Source organism: Solenopsis invicta, chromosome 5, assembly GCF_016802725.1.
Source record: "Solenopsis invicta isolate M01_SB chromosome 5, UNIL_Sinv_3.0, whole genome shotgun sequence".
NCBI lineage: Eukaryota > Metazoa > Arthropoda > Insecta > Hymenoptera > Formicidae > Solenopsis > Solenopsis invicta.
The window spans coordinates 20331064-20355838 of NC_052668.1; the positions used below are offsets into that span (position 1 = coordinate 20331064).

Below are 24775 nucleotides of genomic sequence, written 5' to 3' on the forward strand. Positions count from 1 at the left end.
TGTTAAAAAAATTGAGCAACGTGTCAGGATTGATACAAGTTAAAAATAATATAATGTAATTAACAGACTCATCGTATAGTTACACGATGACTATAACGGGGATATAAATTATATAATGTTAAAAATTTGGGACATTCTCTTTTTCTCCTTGCACTTGACTCGCTCTGAAATACGTAGTTCGAGAAACGAGATAATTTTGTCCGGCATCCGTCTGCAACTTTTCCGACAGATTTGACGTAATGACATATTTACGTAAGCCAACATCGCACTCTCGAAACGTTCCGTCATTTTCTTCTCGCATTACGCATCGCGCGTTATGCACGGCGTGAAATTGGTAACCTGCCGTTTTTGCGTATTATGCCTTCTCAGCGCAAACAAAGTTCACCTGTTCGCACGTTTGAGATCACGCTCGTTAATCGCGCGAAGATTAGAAGAACGCAACGCGAGCCCAATGACACACCGAAATAGACTCGCTCGCGCGATTCATTTCACACGTACTCGAAACGACTAATTGAAAATTCATTATCGTCCACGGAACTTGAAACTTGGCCGCCCTTGAGACCGTTATTATGAGAGTTGTGCACGAGGAAAAAAAAAACAAACGTTGCGATGAGAATCCGCGTATTGCTTACGCCTTACGACAAGAACGTAGAGATATAGAGCTAACGCTTTATTTTCCTTCGAGATTGCTCTCTTCGCGCAGTAAATAATGATTTCATCTATTAAAATTAGAGTAGATTTTAACACGCACTTTACAAGTATCCCGCGGTATTCGAGAATCATATTTCTTTTCCTTGCATCTTGAAAAATGTAATTGTTAAGTTTTCTAAAGCGACATCAGTGGTCGATCGGGAATTTTAAAATATTTTAAAATAAGAGGAACAAAAACTTGATATAATTAAATTAGTTAAAAATGAAGACGCGGTTGCCTCTCCATTTAAGTGTCATTTGCTATAATCTTTTTTTTTAAATGTAGAAAATTAATTTGCAATACAACATTTATTAAAAATACAAGTTTTCTTATTAAAGACAAATTCGAAAATTTTGATCCTGTCGTGATGAATATCGCACGATTCTGCTGAAAGAACAATCTGCTATTTTCTGCTTTATTTTTCCTCAAGATGCCGTGCTAGATGCTATAAACTGAATTTATCCATACAATCTATTATTACAAAATGCTAAATTCATATAAATTAGAGTTACATTTGTTGTTATCATTTTATAATTTCTAATGGTATGCTATTTCATAACATACCATTTTTTTCTCAAAGTCTATTCCTTTCTTAGAAATAAATTTGCAAATTTTATCTTCAATCGTACAAACTTTTTAAGCCTTCCTAAAAAATTTAAATTACTACGTTGTATTCCGTGAAACGTCAGTGATGCACTAACTCTGTGCACTAGCTCAAATTATTTCTCGTAACTGAGCAAAGATAAAATATTTTATTCTCAAAATTTCATCGCGTCTGGTACAAAATAAAAGAATTTTTACTTGGAGGAGATCCAAAAATTATATGATTTGCCAGTTATAATTACACACATATTCGGGAATGCTGAAAGAAAACGATGCGACGGCGCCGCATTGTATTCGTTTCGACGTGTGGGATCGCAAAGGGTTAAAGACAGCAGTTTCGCGTGGGAAAAAATGAAAAATCACAAACACGTTTTGTATTCTCAGTTGCCTTTGTGTATCGATATCGCCTCCTCTTCTCACGCGACAACGCGACGATTTTCTCAAAGTGACAACTTTCAGCATGGTCGGTCCCCATGTGACATTCAAGAGCGTAGAAAAATCTTAAAACAATCTATTTTATGTCTCTACAGATTTACCGTAACTCGAATACTCGTCGATATTTGAGAAAAGCTACTGCGCCAAAGTCTCGCTAGAGCGTCGTATCGCTTTGATGCGGTAATGATCGATTATCGGAAAATGTTTATTTTGGGAGAGCATCCGACAGAGAAGCGAAACCGCATCGGGCGATTCACATCTGGCGTAGATTTAAAATTATAAGTACGTAATAAATAAATTGGAGAAATGAAAAGGAAAACGAATAAAAGACTCACTGTTGAAGACGAGCAGCTTCCGCGTGGAGCCGAGCCGCTTGATGGGTGACTTGACGCCGTCGATCTCTTCCTCGTCCATGATCCCGTGCCGGCGACGGCGATGTGCAGTAGACCTTGATTTTCTCGGGCAGAAGATGAGCCGCTCGCTTGCACACCGCACTCACACTCACACGCACTCGCGCAATCTATGTACACCAATAACGTACGGATTTGACGGAAAGACGAACGCACTCAACACACTGAAGGTGAAGGCGCGCACGCCGCCGGTAACGCGTGTTCTATCGCCGCGCGCGCAAACGACAAACGCAGGCAGGCTGACTGAAGGTGGACGCGGAAAGAGCGCGCGGCGCGCGAGCGCGCGCGCGCACAAGACTCTCGCCGCGGTTCAGAGCATTCTCTCTCTCGAAAGAGAGAGAGAGAGAGAAAGAGAGAGAGAGAGCACGCGGTGGCCCGTCGGCCTATGTCGGAACCGGTTTACAGAAGGCAGGCGAAGGAACGAGCAAGCGAGCAAGCAGGCGGACGGGCGAGCGGCCAGCCGATCTATCTGTCGGTCGGTCGTCGAGCGGCAGAAGAGGATAGAGCAAAGCGCACCGACGATTGCGTTTTTCTATGCGCGTAACGGATCCGATTCGTCCAAGCGTGTACACACACGCGCGCGCGCGCGCGCTTTCTTTCTCTCTCTCTCTCTCGATCGAGATGTTACGTTCAATCCAACTGACCGAGGTTGATCGCGCGCAAACACGTTGCTCGTTGGACGACTACTCGCCGCTGACTCGCCGCGTAGTGCCTGTGTCTCTGCCGGCTCGCTCCTCGGCTCCGCCTCGGCTGTCCTCGAGGCGGTCGCGGATATTCTTGGACGCGACGAACGTATATTAAATTCAACTTCGGGGGCCCTCCACCGCCACCGCCAGAGCCGCCACCGCGCCGGTGCCGCCTGAATGCGTCGTCGCGCTTTCGACGAGACGACGCGGCGAGTCGTCGGTCGTCGGTAGCAGTCAGTAGTCGTCACGTTTCACTGTCGGTTGCTCGGCAACCGTTAAACAACTGCCGCGCGCGACCTACCGACCGGATCGCTGGCGCCATCCGTCGGCGAAAATTGTAACCCTTGTTACAATTCTCACGATTTCTACATTTTTTTCACTCTTATAGAGTGGTAGAAACTTGGTAAATGAGCCAATTTACGTGCAAATCCCACATTTCATGGAAACTTGGAGACTTATTAACACACATATATGACAATGGCTCGCACGCGATGCACTCGCGTAAGGATCACTTTCGTGTACGCGATATTGAAATCTGCGCTCTCTCGAGTTACGGCGATTTCAAGCCGCGGACCGGCGGCGCGACGCGGCGATTACGATCGACGAAGCGGCGCTGATCGTGAAAATCCACGATAACGAATACGTTTCAACGGTCACCCATCGCTTTAGTCGACACTTGCGACAAAAATTCGCGCTCGTTACACACTTTTAACGGATGAAAATCGCGATTATCGTGGAACGTATTCCGCACTCCACGTTCGTCCAAACCGACGCGCCGAAACTGTCATGGCGGCCGGACGCGCGCATGCGCAGCATTATGTTGAGATAATTTTAAATTTAACCGATTATAAATCGCGATAAGAATAAAAAGTTATGCAATTTCAATATGATTACGACAATAAATCAAATTAAAAAAATTAAAATGGCGCTTATTGTCTTAAAATAATCGTAACACGATTACGCGAATAAAATAATAATTTGCTGAATGATATGTATTATTATTATTATGTAATATTATGTATATAACAGCACAATCATTATTAATATTGTGCTCTTTCCAAATTTTTTCTCTCAGAATGGAATGTCATACTTATTTCTACATCCAAGCATATAATCATTTCATAAATTTATAAATATTACGTGTTTCATGTTTTCTCTTAGTTTCTCTTGTATATAAGTTTATTATAAATCAATCCTTTCTCCTCTATTATTTCAATTTTGATAAAAATTAGGCTGTAAAAAAATTCAATTTATTTTTCTATGAGAAGCAGTATAGGCAGTTTTACATCAATGGCGATTGGCAAATCCAACGAACCACGCAGCCACGCATACAGCAGTTTCTATGACTACGATGAGCAAAACATTGCTATTCCCTGCGCCAAAGATAAGTACTTTACTATCCTCATTATTAATGCGTAAATGATACCAAACGCGGTGTTCCGTCGATCGAGTGACATTTTTGACTATATAACTATAATTAACATCTACAATTTGCAATTAACTTGCCATTAACGCTTGGCGACATTCTAATCCAAGAGTTCAATTTTGAGAAATGGAGTCTGAAAAAAATGGGTCTAGTAAGACCAGTGAACGACCAATCACGCGATGGCGACGAGAACAGGAAGACGTGGCCAGTACCTCGAACAAGGTGGACAGACCGCCGACGGGCTTCGTAAGACCTCAGAGCAAGTTCGAGCGACCAAAGTCTCGACGTGGAAACAAGGACGACTCCTCGGAGTATGTCAGCTCAGCTACGTACCGTTCAGCGACACCCGGACGTCTCGCTCTTGCGAGACCACCGTCGGCGTCCTTTCCGTCTAATCGTGTACCGACCGCGGGCCCGGCTGGCCTCAGGATAGGTTCTGGATTGCCTCGTACCGGCACAGGACTGGCTACCGCCAAGCAATTCAACGTCAGCATGCTAGATAGACCGATTACGCAGCATGGGATAGCGGGTGTACGACCGGGCACTACTAGGGGTCTGCCAATGACGAGGTAATGATGCCATCTAAATCTTGCTGTTCGCTTCGTCTAAATTTGTCAATTTTGTTAATTTTCAGGCAGATTCAGGATAAGAGATACTACGAGGGCCTGCTGCAGCTGAAAATAAGAGAACTGACGCAAGAGATTGGAACGATAATGAGGGACATTGAAGCGCAGAACAAGGAGAAGGCAACTTACCTGCACTACGATAAGAGGGCCAAGAGTCTAGCTACGGAGTTGACGACTCTACAAGCCGAGTTAGCGGATTACAATCTCGTCGTGGACAAAATGACCTCGGATGTCGACAAGGAGGTGATCGAGCAGGAGGCTAAGGAGCTGGCACTGATGAACGAACGTAGAACGGCGGAGGTCGAGCGAATGTTCGAGCAACGGAAACAGATGGAACAGAAATTGCACAAGATGGAAAAGGACATTGAGAATGAGAGGAAAAGGACCGAACGCATAATTGAGAGTATGGATCAGCATACAAAAGACAAGTACGATGATGTGTTTCGGCAAAAGACGGAATTACAGGAGCAAGCTCAACAGATGCAGCGCGAGTTGGACCAGCTGTCGAAAGAGCAAGCGCACTTGGAGGAGCAAATCGCTCTCTCCCAGCTGAAACAGGAGGCAGTGAAGCTGCAAGTGAGAATCATCGAGGCAGAGGAAAAGCGAGACAAACTGCGGGAGGAAGAACGTAAAAGATTGTCGCCGGAAGACGAAAAGGAGCAACTTTTGCAGAAAATCAAACGCGATAATACCGACATCGCCGCGACGGAGGCACAGATAGCTGAGAAGGAGAAGAAGGTAGCGGAACTCGAGCAACAGCTAGAGCAACTGGAAACTGACATAGAGGACAATCAGTCGGAGAAACAAGTCAAGTATCAGGAATTGCGTAAGCGCGAAGAGATGATGGAGGAATTTATGCTTACGTATGAGCAGAGCAAGCAGGAGGAAATGGATAAATTGGAAAAATTTGAGCGAGAAATAGTTAACAAACTGGAGACCGTAGCGAATGCAGTGGAGAACAACGAGTATCTCACGGAAGCCGAAGAAGCAGCTATTTTGCGCGATAAATTTCCATACAATGATTACGAAGCTGCTCATCGCGAAGATGACTTTGAAGAGTTAAAGAAAGATTACGCAACTATGCAAAAGACGTTCAACAGACTGAGGATCCTAGAGGAGAAGCTGCAGCTAGAATCCAAGCAAATGAAAGAAAAGTTGAAGAAGCAACAAAGCGAGTTGATAGTTCTGGAGGACCTGGATGGCTTGAAAACGCGAAATGAACTCGAGCGGGACGAACTGATCACCGAACGAGAAGAAATCATGTCCGAACAGTCTAAATGCGAGGACGAACTCAAGTCATTGCGAGTGGAATATAATGAACTCAAAGAACAAGTGGAGAAATATGCGATTTATCCGGAGATTAGTACCCTAGAAGATAAGTTGGAAAAATTGAAAGAAGATAACAAAAAGATCGAAGAAGTCATAGCTAAAGAAAAGGAACGAGTTGATTGTGAGCCACTCAAAGAGAAAGCTTTCAAGCTAATTAACGATTACAGCGCGAAACTTCAAGAAAATCTAAAATCTCTTCATTAGATAATGTTTTACGATAATAGTATTTACCTCTTAACAGTATTTATTATAAAATAATAATACAGCAAATATACGAAATAAATAAATGGAGAATAAGACGATAGAATTTCTTAGAGTCGAAAATCATATTTTCCAAATCATTTTTATTATACAGATTGTCAAATTTCTTTTAAGAATTCCTATCATCTGGCTACTTTACCTTTGGATACTTTATTCCACATGTATTACTGTTCTTGATGTTTAAATTTACTGACTTCATTTATTTCGTTTTTATTCTGTCCAACTCTGAGGGAAGCGGAATTTTATGTGACAATAAAAATTGAATAAAATTCTTCTCGAATTGTTCGCTGGGCTTGATATTCTTCGTGCACATAATATTCCACAGTTCTAAAGCGCGATGGCAATCTCCAGCTTTACCTGAATATAAATTTTTTTATATAGTTAAATAATTAACTTACGGATTGATTAAAAAATATGTTAAAATACAGAGAGATAGCTTACTGTACACAGAAAGAAGCATTTTACATATCGTATCTTGATCCAAATGATTTGCATCAGCTATTTTGAGGAGAGTCTGCAAACCATCTATAACAATATTACTTTTTGTGTTGTTAATATAGTATACAAGGCAATTCATGGAGAGTTGGTGATCCTGAAAAATAGAAAAGTATGTACATCAAGAAATCTGTAACTCGATTAATTTGGTATTTCAAAAATTTCAGAAAATTATCTAACACTAAACCTAACTTATTTTATAGGTACATTATTAATTTTCTTTGCAACGCACACACACACACACACAAATTTTAAAAATTTATAAAATACTTTTAATACATTTTCCTTGCTCTTTTTATATTAAAAATAACATTCCATGATATTTTTATAGAATTTTAAAACACTTGAGTAATTTTGCAAGTAAATTTTATATATATATATATAAATCTGAGAAATACAAATTAAATGTCGCAATCAAAAACGTTTTAATTACCTGTAATAAAGCTTGCACTTTCTCTGTTTTATTCAACGTCGCTAATGCTATTGCCAGTAATGTATTTGCTACTGTGACAGAATAGCTGCTAGCTATTATATCATACACTTGCTCTATGAAATTACTAGCGTTTTGTAATTTTGAAGTGTGCTTTTGCTCCAACAATACTGTCAACATTTCCAATGCCAACGGCGCCTTATGATACTTTTCCGAACATTCTGCGAGCACATCTATGGCGCCTAAGATATTGTTATTGTTTAAGTGTATCGCCACCAATGGTTTCAACAAGTCCACAGTTACTCGACAGTAATTCTTCTTCAGGAGCAGGTTTAACATGTCTATCGTGCGCTCGTGATATCGACTCTGTGCCAGCACCTCCAGAAGCGTACAACACTGTGCTTGCGCATCTACTCTGGAATCGACAGTGGAAGTAAAAGTATTAATAACATCAAAAGCCTTTGTAGGTTTATCTGCCTTCACTAACGCGGTGGCGTACATCACGATTTTGAGCCTATTTAAATGGACTTCATCAGGCATGATCTGTAAACTGGGCAACAGTACCTCGGCCTCGTTTAATTTGTTGTGCTTAAGATACAATTCGAATAAAATCGATTTTAAGCTAGGCGTCCACTCGTACTGGCACGCGTCATATTCCCGTTTTATCTCTTCGGCCTTTTTGAAATTATTCTCGGTACAATACGCGACCAATAATCTGTGCAGAGCATTTTTAGTATCGGCTTTTTTGTTCCTCAGTTCTACTAGATAACATGTCAATTCCTTGATGTTCATATATGTCGGGTGTAACGTATCCGTCATATATTTCATAGAAGGATCGACCAGATCGTCTATCAAGTTCTTTACCTTTGTCGTGAAATTAACATTTGCATTCTGTTGCAATCTGTTCTTGAGAATGGTCGCATCCTCCTGTGATATCTTTGCTTCTTGCTTTTCTAATTCTTCCATGAGAAGTTGTAGATCCTCTATATAAATTGGATAATCGATTTTTATCAACATTCTCAAGAACAAACCGATGAAATCGTGACCTTGTGGAAATGCCGTCAATAACATTACACAATTTTTAAAGTCTTTAGTGGCGAGGTAGGCGCGTACCAATGGTTTCAACAGTTCTTTGTAATACACTTTGTAGCGTATATGATACGTGCATAGTGGCATAATATCTCGTAGCCGATTCTGTTGTAGCAAAAAATATATCAGAGGCGTACACGAGACGGAACCCTGAACATTATGCAATATTAATTTCTGTAGAGTTATAATTGGATTCACGGTATTTACATATGGATATACGTAATAAATCAGCGTATCAGAATCTATCTCTACACCCGCGTTCATCATGGACTTGACGAGCGAATATATCTCAGCCTCTCCTTTCTTGTGGTAGGCTCCTAGCAGTAAAGGCCAATAATAATGTGGCCGTACCTCGATATTCTTACTTCTCATCGCCTGAAATATCGCGAAACACAGTTTCTCTCTGCCCAGCTTCAAACCGATTTCCACTACATCGGTCAACGCCTGTTGGTTGTAGCCGGAATTGACAAAGTCATTTGCATAATTAATGATATCGTCAACTGGAGCGTTTACTAACACTAATTCGTTCATAAAATTATTTACAATACTCTGCATGACATCTTTCGTCGCATTATTCATCGCGAGGCAATTTATGATGGTATGACCGTCCACGGTTCGATCAGCACGTACCAATTCTGTAATCATCTTGGAAATCTCAGGCTCGATTGCTGGTACAGAGTTCATTAGAAAATTCAAGACAACTGGGATATGCCTGCTGTTGTTGGATATGCTCAGAACCTTTATTATCCTCAAAAGATTCATATTGTCTTGTGGCTCTTCATTTAATATCTTGACCAAATTTGGAATATCGCCCTGTCTCGCATATCCGCACGCTAGCTCAGTATATACCTTAGTTGTGGACAATTCCGCCTTTTGCATAAGCGTTAAGATTCGTTCGACTTCAGTGATATTATTATTAGTTATGTAAATCTGTACTAACGCATTGATCCCTTCCTCGTAGATAGCTATATTCTTGTCTTTAATCATGGACAAAATATCCCACAAGTATTCACTGTTACCTGCCTTTGTGGCTGCGCTCAAAAGCAAGCGATAAGTATTTTCATCCGGCTCTACGCTCATGTTTGCCAGAAACTTCTTTGGATTCACAGACCTGGAGTTAACCTCGTTAACGCCAAGCAAAGTATTATAATACTCCAGCGTCAGTGCTCCACTATTCTTCTTTGCCAGACGCCATACCTGTGCATAAAAACTATTTATTCATATCTTTTTCTTCAATTAAAATACTTAGCTTTTATGTAGTTTGTATTTGTTCGTTTTTGTCTACATGATATTGAGTGTTTTCCAGTAAGAAACATAGGTGACACGATAACAAACATATTTAATATTAGCAAATAAAAATTAAATGATTAACTGTGTTATATGTATACTATGTCTCCAGGTGAAAAACTTAATGTACTGTATACTGACATGGTTCAAGATAAAATAAATTATGCTCTACCTGGTCCGCCAGATAATCCCTTTCGGCCGCGTCTAGATCTGGCAGTAGATTGCCACAGCATTTAAGCAACAAAATGCCGGTATCGTGAGGCAATTGATAATCATTTTTACAGCAAAGGTCGATAACCTCCTTTAGACTGTCCGCCGAAATTCGGCCTTTTTTAACGTTGTCACAAAACGACATTAATTTATGATCGACGGTGTCGGATGGCGACGATTGCAGAACTGTCGCACTATACGTCCTGCTGCACGTCAGGGCGTGAATCTCGGGTCGCAGGCTATCGTACAGAGGATGCATATACCCGAAAACATAACCTCCGCGTTGCATCTCCCGCGGACGACTTATCGTCGTCGTCTCATATCGTGGCGGACGCAGTCGCGAACGGACGACGAGCGTGAGGTATCTTCTCAGATGCAACATTTTGTCAGCCTCAATCATCGTTGAGTCAACATCAGTATCAACGAGAAGCCGACGACGAACGTGTGATCAGTGATGGTACGAGAGATACAAGCAGATGCGAGCAGAACATGATGTGTTCCATCATCATGCACCATGCACGATGCACGATAGCCAAGAATTCAAATGCGTCGCCATACGCCATCTACCATCTACCAAATGCTTACAAACTTTGTAGGTAATGATAGGTCATCTACGATTTATTACCTATTTTCTTCCGTAAGAGACACAATGACGGAATTGTAATGTTGTTATTGACACGAACGCCCGACACATTTCACTTATTTCGGCACTCTCGAGGCTCTCGAAACACTCGCCAATACTCGACACTCGTTCGCATTAAAAAACTCGTACCGCGTATATAGAAGACAACGAGGATGCGAGTTGAAATGCGCCGCGTGGCACCGCATGGCGCCGCGATCTTCCAGCGTCCTCTCTAACCGACCGACTGCTGGCACTGCGTAGCGGCGTGACTGGCGCGTGGCCGCGCCTGCGCGCCGCTGCGCCGCTACCGTCGCCGCTACGCAGTAGCAGCAGTCGGTCGGTTAGGCAAAACGGCGACGCGTCGCGGCGCCTCGCGGCGTATTTCAACTCGCATTCTCGTACCGTACGACACCGTACGAGTTGATACGAGAGTTTTTGATTGAACGAGTGTTACGAGAATGCCGACAAGTGTCGAAAATGAAGTAAAGTGACACGGGCGTTCGTGTCAATATCCGTGTCGTTTCTGATACGATGCATACGTGAAAAATTGTGTCGCGTTCAGTCGTGTTTTGCATCTTCTCCGTTGTCTCGTATTCCAAGTTTACGACGCGTGTGAGTATACCAAGAGTGACAAAAACGAAAAGGGTCTTGCCAAGTATGAATCAAGACGAATCGTCGTGAGGAGGATCTTGAACCTCGAACGTTCGAGAGTTGCGGCCGAGACGAAGCTATAGACGAAAAGCGACCAGTGGCGAACGGTGAGTCAATTCATTTCTATCTACCATTTATTTGCCCCCACAGACCGCAGTATTCGCGTCTCATTCCGATTGCGCTTGTATAAATCGCGACAAGACGACTCGTCAGTGAATCGTGCGAAAACCATTAGGTTAGGAAAAATTTTAAGTTTGCGTACGCGCGCTCGGTGCTCCTTTCGCCAAGTGTGCCAACAGTCGCGGGCAGTCGCGGATGCATATTAGCATCGTAGTGTATGTCCACGTTGTCGAGATGGCGTCGTATCATCTAAATCGAGGGTATTGTGCCACTCTCAAGCTTCTTCTTTCTTTCGATTTTCTCGTAAAATCTATCCTATCCAAATTATTTTTTGTACGTACTTTTATTCTAGAAAAAGATTTTGTGATCTGTCAAACCAATTTGAAAATTAATTTATTCTGTAATGCGGTCGATATTTAGAATTTTTTAAACCCATTTTTTTAATTATTTTATTTATCTGTTTTAAGTATTATATTTTACATAAACAAATAAATTGTAATTTGCAAGAAAATAAAATAATACGATAAATTTTACTAAGTTTTGCTATTGGCTATTCTTAAATGTGATTGGTCGAACTAATCGGAGGTGATGAAATCGACCCATAATACTCTACTGTAAGCTTAATGGTGATATATCGATATATCGATTGTAAAGTGACGCTTCTTTCTTTTATCCAGGACTCGCTTGTACCGGACGGTCGCCGCACTCGCCGCATCAAAAATATGGTAAATTTTTAGTATAAAATTACATCAAATTCATGTGTACGAGTAGAATTTCGGTAAAAAACGTAGTAGACTATCTCGTCAGAAATAGTATGGCTGTTTCGTCGAGTAAATATCGTAAGATTGCACGATGAAAATGCTAGGTACGGTAAACGACAAAAAAAAACGATAATTCAAAGATGGCGATCGTGTGCCTTTGCTCCGCGCCAAGCGCGTAGCGAGAAGAATCATATTATTTTTGCAAAGCCTACATCTCGATAGACGAAATGAATCGCGTAACGCATGTATGCGTCGAGTCGTTTTGTAAACAAAATGAACGGGCTCACTCCAGTTCCTGGAATTTTCCCGCCGCGCCGCTGCCATCGCACGGCGTCTTCGCTCAACAAACCGAGCTCCGAGCTCCGGTATAATAAACAAATGCGGCCGGGCGGGCCAGGTTTGCCGCTCTTCGCTTTTTTCGAAATAACTACCTCGGTAGACAGTCACAACTGTCTCGGTCATTATCAATCATGAGACTTGCGTTGTTCTCTTCGCACTCCTTGCTTGGGTCGCCGTCGTGTCGCGTATGACAAATCTAATTGGCAATAATAATTTCGTAATACTGGTGTTCTATATACGCATCAGTGTCGCATACAAAGCAAGCGTGTGATTTAATATCATTTTTGTATCGAAATGATGTTGACAAATTTTTAGCATTGCGTCAGCATAAATGTACAACAGAAATGTTCCATCAGATTAGCTTTATGCGACTGTAAGTATTCCTTATATAGATTTTTATGTAAATTATGAAATTAAAATATGCGACAATTGACAGACTATTTTTGCCAAGTAACCAATACTTTTCTTGATTTTTTGATTGCTAATTGTTAGCTTTGTTAATTTCATAAAGTTTTTATTCCTAACACAAAGCTATTATCATTGGAAAAAATAGAAATGGATAGCAGCGATACTTGAAATTTATAAAATGACCTGAAAATAAATTGTAATTTCTTCGGGTGTTATACGGATTTTATTAAGATGGTTCTTATACAGTAGCATATGGAAAAGTAAAATGGTTACAATTATTTTTGTTCCTAATAGAAATACAACAAAATGCCAATTATCAAATATGAATAAAGAGAAATTCTTAAGCAATGCTGTTTACTGTTTATGTATCCTTTATAGTATTTTATTTATTATTATTTTTTCTCTAAATGTTTTGCACAAATGCTCATGATAATAAGTAGATCACTATCTGTCAGTTTGAGCAGATAATCGACATTTTACTGTAATTCAGTATAATGCGAAACAATGCATGATTTGGAATGAACAAAAGTTTATATATTTCCAATATTTCGATTATATGTGTATATGTTTTTGGTATTTTGTGACATAATAGAATTTTGTTACATTATAAAATATGTTTCACACACTGTGATTCAGTTACATGACGCAAATACACACAAATACAATGTTTGTAATGATAAATAAATAGATGTATAAATACGGCAAATAGATTAAATATTATATAAATATCGTGATCAGAGATACAAATGATAAGTAGGAATTAAATACACAGAATAAATAAGCGATTAAATGCATCATATGCAATATGCTTAGGCTCTATAGAAATTATTAAGCCACACTGAAAGCAATAAATATTTCACGCGACAAACTTTCTTACGCTTAGAAAAGCTCTTTGATACAGATAAATAAGTATATCGTGATATATATTACATGTATGTTTCTTCGAAATAACAAATAATAAGTAAAGATAAAAATTAATTAATCATCTATTTTCCATCATGTTTATCTTACAAAAGTTAATAATTAAGTTTTCGTTACACAATTTGATGTTGTACGTCGAATCGCGTAAGGAGGTAATATGACTGACAATGATATGAGGGAAAATAAACAATTAGATACACAAAACGGCGAATAATAAATAAGCAAATACGTGAGGAAAGACCTGGCGTAATAGACAGATCAAGAAATATCTAAACATAGATAATAAAAATTATAAATATGTAAACGACTAAATACGCAAAATCTTTTAATTATTATCATTTCGTGTATGTATTCATCTTCTATATACTTATTATCTGCTATTGAATTTGGTGAATAATATAATACTTATATCTTAGCTATTGAAGTTTTCTTATCGAAAAGAACTCTATTTACAAATTAGATTTTACGCATTGTTACAGGCTATTATAATTACCGCCCATGGACTGAGATCGCGTGCTCTACTACGTAAGCCAAGAGAAGACGATACAATCGTGAGTGTAAATAAATTAAACCAAATCAGTACACTTTAATTAGACGCCATTAAGCAATAAAAAATCAATTTTTGAGGACTGACTTTTTAACAATGATTACAAGTTAATTTTAGATTAATATTAGATAACAAACCAATTCTTTGTCATATTCATGCTCTTCATAATATGAAAAATATGAATATTAAATACATAAAATTGCAAATTAATATGTTATTTATATATCTAACCGTCATAAAAAATATTTGACAATGTCTATGGTTCATTTAGCACTACAAATGCTTCATAGCATTAACCAATCAGAAATTTCAAGTATTCATAGCGCCAAATGAGATCCTAGCTAATCTCAACATATTTTAATGATGTACTTTAAAAATTGCAAAAGATAAGCTATAAATTGATTTAATATTACATAATTACATTACATCTCAGACAACACATAATATTTATGTCAATTTGAAAAACTTCCCTATATTCTATATTATTTGCAAAAATAATTATTTTAAAAAATATTATATATTTTAAGAACATTTTGAATAACAGATTGAAGATTTTATAATCTTTTTCCTTTGTAAAATATGTGTATATAAAATCTATAAAATACTTTAAAAGACGTATATTTGTAAATATTTATCATAAATATTGTGTGCTATCTGAGATTATCCAGTGGGTTATTTCTGCGTGTGATTATTCGGGCTCTTCTCGGTCCTCTCTTAGTGAAACTTTTCGAGTTAATCGTCCATGAGCTTTTTGACTAGATTCCACTCGTAAATAATATTACATATCTTAGCCAAAAATATATAATCAATGACATATGAGTCACACATACAATTTCTTTTTAAAATACTATTTATCTTTCGAAAAATATTTCTTACATTTCTTACATTCTATCTTTTATGAGTTGCAAGCAAATGGTATGAAATATATTTCTTGTTACGTTGATAATAAATGTATTCTTCATTAAGATTAGATTTGACTTTTCTATTATAATTTTAGCTTTATATATTTTTGGTTTAATTGATGATTTTAGACTCATGACTACAAGTAACGATTGCTTTGTACACTAAAAGCCAATAGTTAAATTGATTTGTACTAACTGATTTATATCAATTAATTTGTGCAATAAATTAAAAGAAATACTCTTAATTTTACATCGTTGCTTATGTTGACTTAATATGCCGAATAGTGAGATTAATTTTAATTCTTACGTATAACGCATTTATGCAAATTTAAATCGTATCTGCAACCACAAAGTTACTATAAGTATTCCCACTATATTCATTCAAATCTGTTATGCAATAGAAATGAAATTTGTAAATACTAAACAAAATTTAGATTAAATTTATTTCTTAATGCTTGTTAAAGGCATAGTTTCAAATTAAAAATGTTTCTAAAATGTTTTCTACATCAAATCATAAAGATATAATTTTGTACTTTTTGACTAGACTATATAAAAAGCTATTACGTGATTGAGATATTAAAATAAGCACAGCCGAACTAATACTTGAAAAGGAAATAATTAATCAGATTTGACAAATACCCAAACTTAATTAAATGAAAAATAGTAACTTAATATTAAACTAATCCTACCCTGTTGAATCATTCTACATTTTCTTTTTATTAAATAAGAATCTTTTAATATATCTTTTGAAATATTTGGAAAATCTTTGATAAATGTATTTATATTTGGTAATTTTTTTTGTTTTGATGATAAGTATTTGGTGGAAAGTTTTTGATTTTTTAGAGAATCTTTGATGACTGTTTATGAGTCTTTCTTTTGCAAATGATGTGAATTGTAAGAATGATTTATAATTGAAAAAGGATGACTTTTATTGACATGCAATAATTGACTTGTAAAGGAAATGAGATGTTTGAAATCTACACGCTTTTCCTTCTATTATATTTTTAAATTGAAATAGAAGAATTCATGAATAATTTTAATAATTATAATTTTTATTATATATATATATATATATATAGTATATGTGTGTGTAGGTATACCTATGTGTATAAAGAATAAAGTTTGAGAGAATTTTATATTATTTAAGAGAAATGTAAGATTTAAAAAAAAAATACTTAAACAAGCTCTACTAAAAAATAGTAATAAATAAAAAAACATGGAAATTGAAAATGATTCACTATTCCTTCCGTAGTTTTTTCTAACAAGTTACCCCGAGTTCCTCTTCATTTCTACATAGGTAGCTGCCGTTGAGGACATTTTGCTTTGCGTGTAAATTAATCAAAAAATTAAATACTGTACAGGCACTTTATACATACTTTGCACAAAATTCACAAGCTATCCTCCATTTACTTGCGTTAGTACATTTAATTATTAAATGTCGGCACAATTCAAGGATCAATTTTAAATGATCGCGATACTGGCACGTTTCCCAAAATATATTACAATGTATAAATTACTTTATCATTATATTAAATCTACATAATGTCTGTTATATTATTTTTAAATTTTATTTATGATTAATCCCTAAACTTGATTAATATAGTACCTAGAATTGACTAGACTCACTAGACTAACTGCACGCAAAGTTACTATAATTAAACTAAGTATTGTTCTGTACTGCTTTACAAGAATTATACGGCTGTATGCTTCCAAAGACTGAGGATTTTAAGACAAAAATTGAGGATTAATCAATTATCTAAGGAAGTGACTGGCATCGTTCTTTGGTATACATTTTGTGTGGCATTGGGTCCACGGACTAGCATCATTCTTTGGTATAAGTTTCGTGTGGCATCGCGTCCATGGACTAGCATCATTCTTTGATATAAGTTTTGTATGGCATCGCATCCACGGATTTGGTGACGTACTATACAGATGTATAGAATTGTAAAAATACTGATAAGACATTAAGATAAAATACTGATAAGACTGTTATGTCATGATAACGAAACATAATCGTACATTTTAAGATTTAAGAAAAAGATTGCATTTATTAGTGGCCTGCATATCATGCATATCAAATATTAAATTAATAAGATCAATAGACTAGATTGCTGAGTAGAAGTGACTTGAAATAATTACAAGTGAATAAATTAAATGTGACTAGAATTGCAAGGATTACATAATATATAAAACTAATTTTATATACTTTTGTCGATTTTAAATAATACTAATACTATCCTAATTTATAAAGGAATGTACGTATGATTTGCAAGAGATCATTCGAAAACTTATGATTCTTGAATTTAAAAAAATTACTTACACGAGCCGCTTAAGCAAGAACTTAAAGAAAGATTTGTTTTCTTATCGATTCTTTTTCAAACGTGATTTTTTGTCGCGAATAGCTTTATTACTTTAAGATTAATTCTATTTTAAAATTAGATTTTGCACTTTGAAGTTCTGTGCTACAATACAATAATTTTTATAATCGAATAATGATAGAGAGTTTTACGATTAAATTTAATATAATATGACAAGATTGAAGATATAAACTGACTAGATTTTCCAACTATCCATGTTGCTATAAAATAACATATATCTCTATTAGATGGCAAATATTTGAAATTTTTGACTAGATTTTATTGATATATAATTACGTTTTAAAAGTATGGCACATTAGAAACTTGATTAGTAGTCGAAATTTGATTTCTATTAACATCAAAGTTTGACTAGATTATAGATTATATGTATGACTTTTGACTAGATTCTATTATTATATTTTACATGTGACAAATCATAGTATAAATTATAGTACTAAAAATTAAATTTGATTTTATAGTACGTGCTAGTTTTTGCAGTTTGAAACTTATTAAAGATAAATTAACTTATCTCTAGCATAGAATTAATCTCACTATTGTTGGCCTAAATTAAATTACACTTAAATTATAGCTTTTAAATTATACAAACGCTCGGCTGAGAAAATTTTCATTGTTTACATTCTTAATTAATTATTTTTGTGAGAAACCATTCTTTGAAAATTCAAGTGAAAGTAGAATCATTTTTAAACAATAATTTTACCACGCAAAAAGTAATGCCCGCAGAATAAAATTGAAATTTTAACTCGCAATAATGCATTCGTGTAAAAGAAACTAATACTTAATCGAAACGAAAGAAAAAAAGACCAGGCAGAGTCTGAACGTGCCAATCTTATCTTAAAATATCCCAACAAAACTAGTTATTTAACATTTCGTGGGAATTAGAACTTTTTTTCACCTTTTCTTAGAGACATAATTGTAAATTTAAATATTGATATATTAAAAGAAAATGAGAAAGGTTTAAATTTTGCTGTTTTTGAACATGCAAAATTTGAATATGCTGTTTCAATTACAATCAAAATTAAAATTTTTGAAATTTATTACTGTTGAATTTATATTTATATATATTTTTTTTATTTATTTATTTGTTTATATTTATTATTGTGAAATTTTAAGTTTTGATTTATTTAGAATTAATTAGCAGTTTTGTTATTATTTTATTAAAGAACCGAATACCCACTCTGCAGCTGGACCTTGCTTTCTTGTCCCAATTAAATTAGTCTTTTTCACTTTCTCTATACTACTAAGTAACTTATAGATATTTGCACGCAAAATTTAACTGCAATACATATATTATAGATGTTACTTACATTAAGCAATTAAAATTGCATTATCGCGAGTGAAACATTCTTCCGGAATGTTAGAATCAATTGTGATGCCGTTGATTTTGGCTGAAAAGATGGCGTTTAGTTGAAGTTCCACATCTTCTTCATGCGTAGTCCTTAAAGATGTATGAAGTGACATAATTCTTCGCGGATCCAATCTTTGTGACATCTAATAAACACGAATGTTCTGATACTTTAATCAATATCGCATTTTAGGTGCAAAATTTATTCACAAATAACAGTTTAATAGTAGTCTGTGATATTTGTACAAATGTATATTACCGAATATATAGTATACATACATTCGAGATCGTTATTCGTTCGGAATACGTGTAATTTAACATTACTTAAAAATCAATTCATGAAAATTAATAAAATACTTACCCGAAAATTTTCTCGAACCGAGTTTAGATCTGATCATCGATCCACAGCAGGAATGTTGAAATGATGTATGTTCGATCAAAGAAAATGTCTAGTTTGAATCAAATTCTTGTTGCCATGCCAATTATTAATGTTAGTCCGGATGCTTTTGATAGGAAATTCCTTTCGTTTTTTTAATTGGCGTAATTAAGATAAAATGGATGAAGAACTACACACCGGTGCTATCTTTGATCATTTTTGAGGTTGTTCGGTGTAGGAAATTTGAATGAAAATTTTCCATCGCCGCGAAATGCGGTCATTCGTCTTCACCGAGCGTATTGTTCGAATACTGCTTGTACTTTGACCATCAGTACTCTACATCTCTCCCTCTCTTTTTTTTTTCTTTCCTCATTTCCACTTTATATCTCTTATATTAGGACTTTTATTTGCACATGCTCGCCTCTCATATTGCTGTTTTCGTACGCTAATATGTGTATAAACGGAGAACAAGGTCAAGAATGAGATCGGCAATCAAAGAGTACGTACATCGGTCGTCGATGTCGATGTTTATATTAGTTATTTGTATCAACTGGATATGGTCTTGGCTTGAGATTTTCATAGCGGTGAATGCCAATGTTGGACTCGTGTACTTACTGTGATTGCCACATCATCTTCCGTCCTTCCTCGTCTCCGTCGTTTCAAATCCGGCGTCTCACCGGGGGGACGGACGATCCTTTCGGTATCTTTGAGAATGTTCTCTCGGTCAGTAGTCGACATCTCCACAAACGATCGTCCATCGTTGCTCGGCAGGCGTCGTCCAGTCGGGCGATGGTTGCGGCCGGGTGAGAGATTTCAATCCGGCGCAAGGCTGGTAAGGCTGGTTCGCGAGACCCTCGGAGGTTCGAGTCATGCTTGCCATCGAACGGGCGAGCGTACTGCGAGGGCGAGGAACGAGAAGGTGTGGAAGAGCGAACGCGAGGAGGCGAAAGAGAAGGAGAGGAGAGGGTCCTCCGAGGGTCACGCAAGCGCACAGTCGCTCGTCCGGTCGCAAACTAACCGTAGGCCGTGCGCATGCTAGGCTTTATGTTCCCCGACACCACCCGGCACCCGGCACCCGGCACCCGGTTGCTCGTTCCCCACCTGGACACGTTTGCACCCCACTCTTCCCGGGGGGTGCTCTTTCATGACGCGTATATCCACTATATCTGCCGCCACCTCGACGCTAACCCGACAAGCTAGCTCGTGCCCCTCCACTGCGGTACCCGTCGCCGCTGCCGCCCTCAGCCCTGGGATGCCTTGCCACATAGATCGGGGAACCGTGTACCGTGTGCATACCACCAGGGTCTCGTGAGAGAGAGAGAGAGAGAGCACTCCCAGTCTCGCGACTCTCTCCATTCAACATCCCCCACCTACCTCGTCCTCACCGAAAACGCGGATTCAACGCTTCTCTCCGACACATCGCCAACATCCTATCCCGATCGTGCCCCACTACGTTTCGTTGGACTCCCACTACGGTCGGAGGCGCGTCCCGTGGTTTGTGCGACGTCGAACGGATAGACAAGCCTCCGGTACCACGCTATTGGTGGTCGTCGGATAAAGCTGCTTTTAGCCGCTTCTCTCGCTGTCTTTTTCTCTCCCTTTCTCTCTCATCGACACCCTTTGCGGAGGGAGTGAGGCAGAGGGGTAAAGGACTCCCTTACTCCCCCACTCTCGAAAACAATCGGGACACACAGATTCGAATTCGAATTCTCCATTTTTCTACCGGGGCGGCCGTTTTGACGGTTGACTAATTAATTTTCTCCCAACGGTTAGTGTGGACACTGTGTTTAGGTGTTCTTTGCAGTACCCCCGCGATGAACGAGTCACGTTACGCTTCATTCGCGCACACGTTATCGCTCATACGCATCGCTTGTTCTCGTCCGTTACGCAAAGGTCTATACGTTAACTCTCCGTCGTTAATTCGCTCACACATGATCCGATTGAAATCGTTAGTGAAGGTTTTCGAGCTATCAGATAAAATTGCTCAAGGAATATCATGTCGAAAGTATATTGATAGGCGCGCGCTAATAATGATAAAAAAAAACCAAGGGAAAGAGAGCACTTTGCATTGCACGGTAGAAACGACAGCTGCTGAGCTGCCCTGGAAATAGGTGCATGTAATAACAGCCTCAGCGAAAATTGTTTGACACGCGAGGACGATGTGGGAGTGGCAGGATTACGCAGGAAATGCGTTTGCGGTGTCTCACCGGGGTTTTAGGGGTAATAGGTGCAATTTTCGTGCTTCAGTTACATCGTCAGAGAATTTCCGCGGCAATACCGTCGCGCGCGAGAACATATGTCGCGTACCGTTCGTGAGAGAATTTAGCGATCGGTGGACGGTGCCAGTTTTTTGCAATAGCTTCCTCTTTGATAGCCCATGGCAATAATACATTTTGTTTGATAAAATAATATCTATACTTGTATAAATTTATTAAGAAATACGCGAAGGAGAGAGAATTGTTCTGATGTTTCATTGAATACTCGTATAAGCATCGTTTGACTCCGGAGCGACAAAGATCGTGCTTCATAATAGACAAAAGTGCCGTTTGGCGTCCTCGAGGGCTAGTTTATATCGCTCCCATGAAGGAAAAGTGATTTACTTTGGGGACATAATGAGCGAGGGGTGGGACGCGAATGTCGGAAGATATGCGCGGCACGCGCCGTGATTTTGTAGCAAAGGGTGCGAAACGCTGTTCGATCTGGCACGCTGCGGCAAGGGCCGCAAAGCCCTCGTGAATTCACGGACCGTCGGGCACGTCGACATAAGGCATGTTGTTTGCTGCCGCGGAGTGCGTGTGCGTAGATTTATGTCCACCACATTTTCCCCACGCGATCGCGAAGCTCAACGGACAAAAAAGATACTCTCATTTTGCTCATTTACCTCGTGGAGTATCCGTTTAATCGCAGTTTTATTCATTATTTTTTCAATCCTCGATTCGCGTGCAACATACAGCTTATGTCAATTACATTATTACATAATATCAAACTCTGAGATAATGTTATTTTCATTAAATATTTGGTCATGACAATTATTTTTATAAAACATTTTTAACAGAAATAAAATCTCCCCTGGTTTTTATTTATATTATATTTCTACATGCACATATTTTTGATTATATAGAGTGAGACATCTATCTTATACCTTGAAAAACTTGTAAATTATATGTCATATAGGAAATTGTTATATGCAAAAGTTGCATGACTTTGAACGGGTCATTACAAAGTGTGTATATTTTTTTTTAAGTGAAAACATTTCGAAGATTTCAAGATAAATTCCATTTTTTAAAACAAAATATTATATTTTATATTTAAATATAGAAAAAAATGTTTAATTTTGCTTAAAAATATTTTATCATTTATTGGCCTAAACTTAATGGATAAGAAGGCATCGAAAGAAAATAAAAGGTAATAATTTAAGGAATTGAAAATTTAATGAATTAGTGGTATTTACTAGATTAGATTAATGTTTATCAACACAGGAAAACTTGTAGCGATTATAATTTACGTCATTTAGAAAAGAATGTGAGAATAGTTGTATTTATTTGTTATACAAACGAATGAATGTAATTAAGATCGTTAATTTAAAAGACGAGAATTTTTAGTTTTTCTAAAAGTAGTTATCGAGCGCTAAAATGCCGGTTATATTTATCGCAGCGTGTCGCGCGAAATTCAGTGGCTACAAGGGCACGAGTTTATTGTCAACCCTTAGGAGCGAAGGGTGAGATCCCTGTGAGAGATCAATGGCGTTTCGCGGGGGAACGAGTGAATTCGATGCGGAACGAGGGAATTCTATAATTCGTGGCACGCGTCGAGATCTACGAGCGCGTCTGTTCTGTCTCGCGGTACAGAGCAACCGAAGAAAGATACCTAGAGCCCCGTGCGTCAAATGGAGCGTCCCTCGATTCGATAACCGTAATAAAATTCATTATCGGCTCGGAATTTCGCGGAGCGGAGCGATGTGGTCGCCTCGGATGTTTCTATCGTCGAGGAAGTGCCTCATCGATGAAGTACTAATAGCCGCGGCACTAGAATTGGATCGTAAATGATATCGCGTGTGCGCTTGAAATTCCTCTTCTCTTCTCTCCTCTCCTCTCCTCTTGGACGCTAAATTGTTCGCTTAGCTTCAAAGAGGCAATAAAGAATAATTGTATTTAATTCAACTCGCGAAAGCAGTTATTATTCGTCTACTTTAAATTGCCTGCGTTTACGAGTCGCACTTTTATTACGTCGCATTGTAATATCAAATCTAGAAAAATATTTTTAATTCTAAATTTTTCTTCTTTCCTCGTAGACACATATAATAATAATGTAAAATTATGCGTAATAATAGCAGGATGCAATAATAATAATAATACATGAAAACGTAGCACTCATAAGATTAAATACTTGACTCGTTCTGTTGATATTTCGCACCTGTGGTTGTGGTGTGTTCATTCTTGCATCGTCATTCATCGTCGATCGAGTCTCGATTTGCCTAGCTAGGTCGTCGTGTGACACCGACGGAACATGCGGGCTTAACATTGGCATTCACGGCCGATTTGTAATGATCCAAGGTTCCGCAATGTTGAGCCCCTATTTGACCCAAGGCTGCGATAATAATTATCATCGACTCTTCTCGTTTGAACTTTCGGAATTTGTTAACGTATCATATTTCTGTTAAACACTCAACGATAGGGTCTTGAGCAATCTTCTTTATTCGAAATAATATTCTTAATCAAGCGCGACATTTAGGATTTTACGTAGCACAAAACTAAAATTAAATGATTAAATTATTAGTATATTAGAATTAATTAGAACAGATGTTACGAAACAAAACATAATTGTGCGCAATGTAGAGACAGTTAAGCTGTGACTTTGAGGCAACACAACCAAAATCGAAGATGAACGCAGCCCCGGGTCTCTGCTTTTTGTTCCTGTATGCGTGTATAGACTTTAACCAATTTGGGTTAGTGTGGCTTTGATAAATGAGGCTCTTACGTGGCTAAACCTATAATTAACCTATGCTTTGGATAAATGCATTCTCGTAATGCTCGAGGCATATGTCGTTGGACACCCTGTAACTTTTAGCCTCGTGGAGATTGATTTCATTTGTCTTTTAACGAGAAAAAATAATTTACAAGTTTTACGAAATGTGCAAGTTAGACCTCACCCTATGTATCTTCATTATTTTTATTGTTGTCTTATCAAATGATAAATGTGAGAGAAGACTAGGAATATTGTAATTTTGCTCTTATTTACTACTATGAATAAGTAAAGTATAAAATATATGTATATAGATAAATTATTATAAATTCTACCTGTTATAAAATTTATAATAATAAATTAAAGCAGAATTTATGAACGTATCTACTTTCTTCGATAAACGTTTTATTAGTATATTTTGTAAGATCTCGTTGTCGGCAAATTGTGCAGTCAAACGTTAAACAATGA

General features: G+C 37.7%; 3 protein-coding genes and 1 long non-coding RNA gene across 5 annotated transcripts in view; 1 reads left to right on the top strand and 3 right to left on the bottom strand.

Moving 5' to 3' along the window:
* The window catches only part of LOC105195297 (SLIT-ROBO Rho GTPase-activating protein 1), a 60701-nt gene extending 58297 nt beyond the window's left edge, over window positions 1-2404 (bottom strand). For both annotated transcript variants that reach the window (XM_026133509.2, XM_039449692.1), the window contains exon 1: window positions 2065-2404. In XM_026133509.2, coding sequence (XP_025989294.2) covers window positions 2065-2143 — 79 coding nt within the window. In that variant the 5' untranslated portion in view covers window positions 2144-2404. The remainder of the gene's footprint in view (window positions 1-2064) is intronic.
* A 724-nt stretch (window positions 2405-3128) lies between these two features.
* Window positions 3129-6513, top strand: LOC105195091 (intraflagellar transport protein 74 homolog). Its single transcript, XM_026133518.2, has 3 exons — window positions 3129-3228; window positions 4094-4820; window positions 4886-6513. Exons 2-3 carry the CDS (start codon window positions 4378-4380, stop codon window positions 6408-6410), a joined length of 1968 nt encoding a protein of 655 aa, XP_025989303.1. The 5' UTR covers window positions 3129-3228; window positions 4094-4377; the 3' UTR covers window positions 6411-6513.
* LOC105195092 (leucine-rich PPR motif-containing protein, mitochondrial) lies at window positions 6514-10814 on the bottom strand. The gene is made up of 4 exons (XM_011160326.3): window positions 9941-10814; window positions 7396-9678; window positions 6909-7059; window positions 6514-6824 (listed from the first exon to the last, which is right to left on the bottom strand). The coding sequence occupies exons 1-4, from the start codon at window positions 10376-10378 to the stop codon at window positions 6667-6669; spliced, it is 3030 nt and encodes a 1009-aa protein (XP_011158628.1). The 5' UTR covers window positions 10379-10814; the 3' UTR covers window positions 6514-6666.
* A 2273-nt stretch (window positions 10815-13087) lies between these two features.
* Window positions 13088-20478, bottom strand: LOC105195093. The gene is made up of 2 exons (XR_003268565.2): window positions 19331-20478; window positions 13088-19115 (listed from the first exon to the last, which is right to left on the bottom strand). It is a non-coding gene; the product is annotated as an uncharacterized LOC105195093 (long non-coding RNA).
* Between the last annotated feature and the right edge of the window lie 4297 nt (window positions 20479-24775).

Coding starts and splice junctions, on each gene's coding strand:
- LOC105195091 (XM_026133518.2), top strand. CDS start 4,378: ATGGAGTCTGAAAAAAATGGGTCTAGTAAGACCAGTGAACGACCAATC. Junction 4,821..4,885: donor AGGGGTCTGCCAATGACGAG/GTAATGATGCCA, acceptor GTTAATTTTCAG/GCAGATTCAGGATAAGAGAT.
- LOC105195092 (XM_011160326.3), bottom strand. CDS start 10,378: ATGATTGAGGCTGACAAAATGTTGCATCTGAGAAGATACCTCACGCTC. Junction 7,060..7,395: donor AAGTGCAAGCTTTATTACAG/GTAATTAAAACG, acceptor TCTATTTTTCAG/GATCACCAACTCTCCATGAA. Junction 6,825..6,908: donor AATGCTTCTTTCTGTGTACA/GTAAGCTATCTC, acceptor ATTTATATTCAG/GTAAAGCTGGAGATTGCCAT.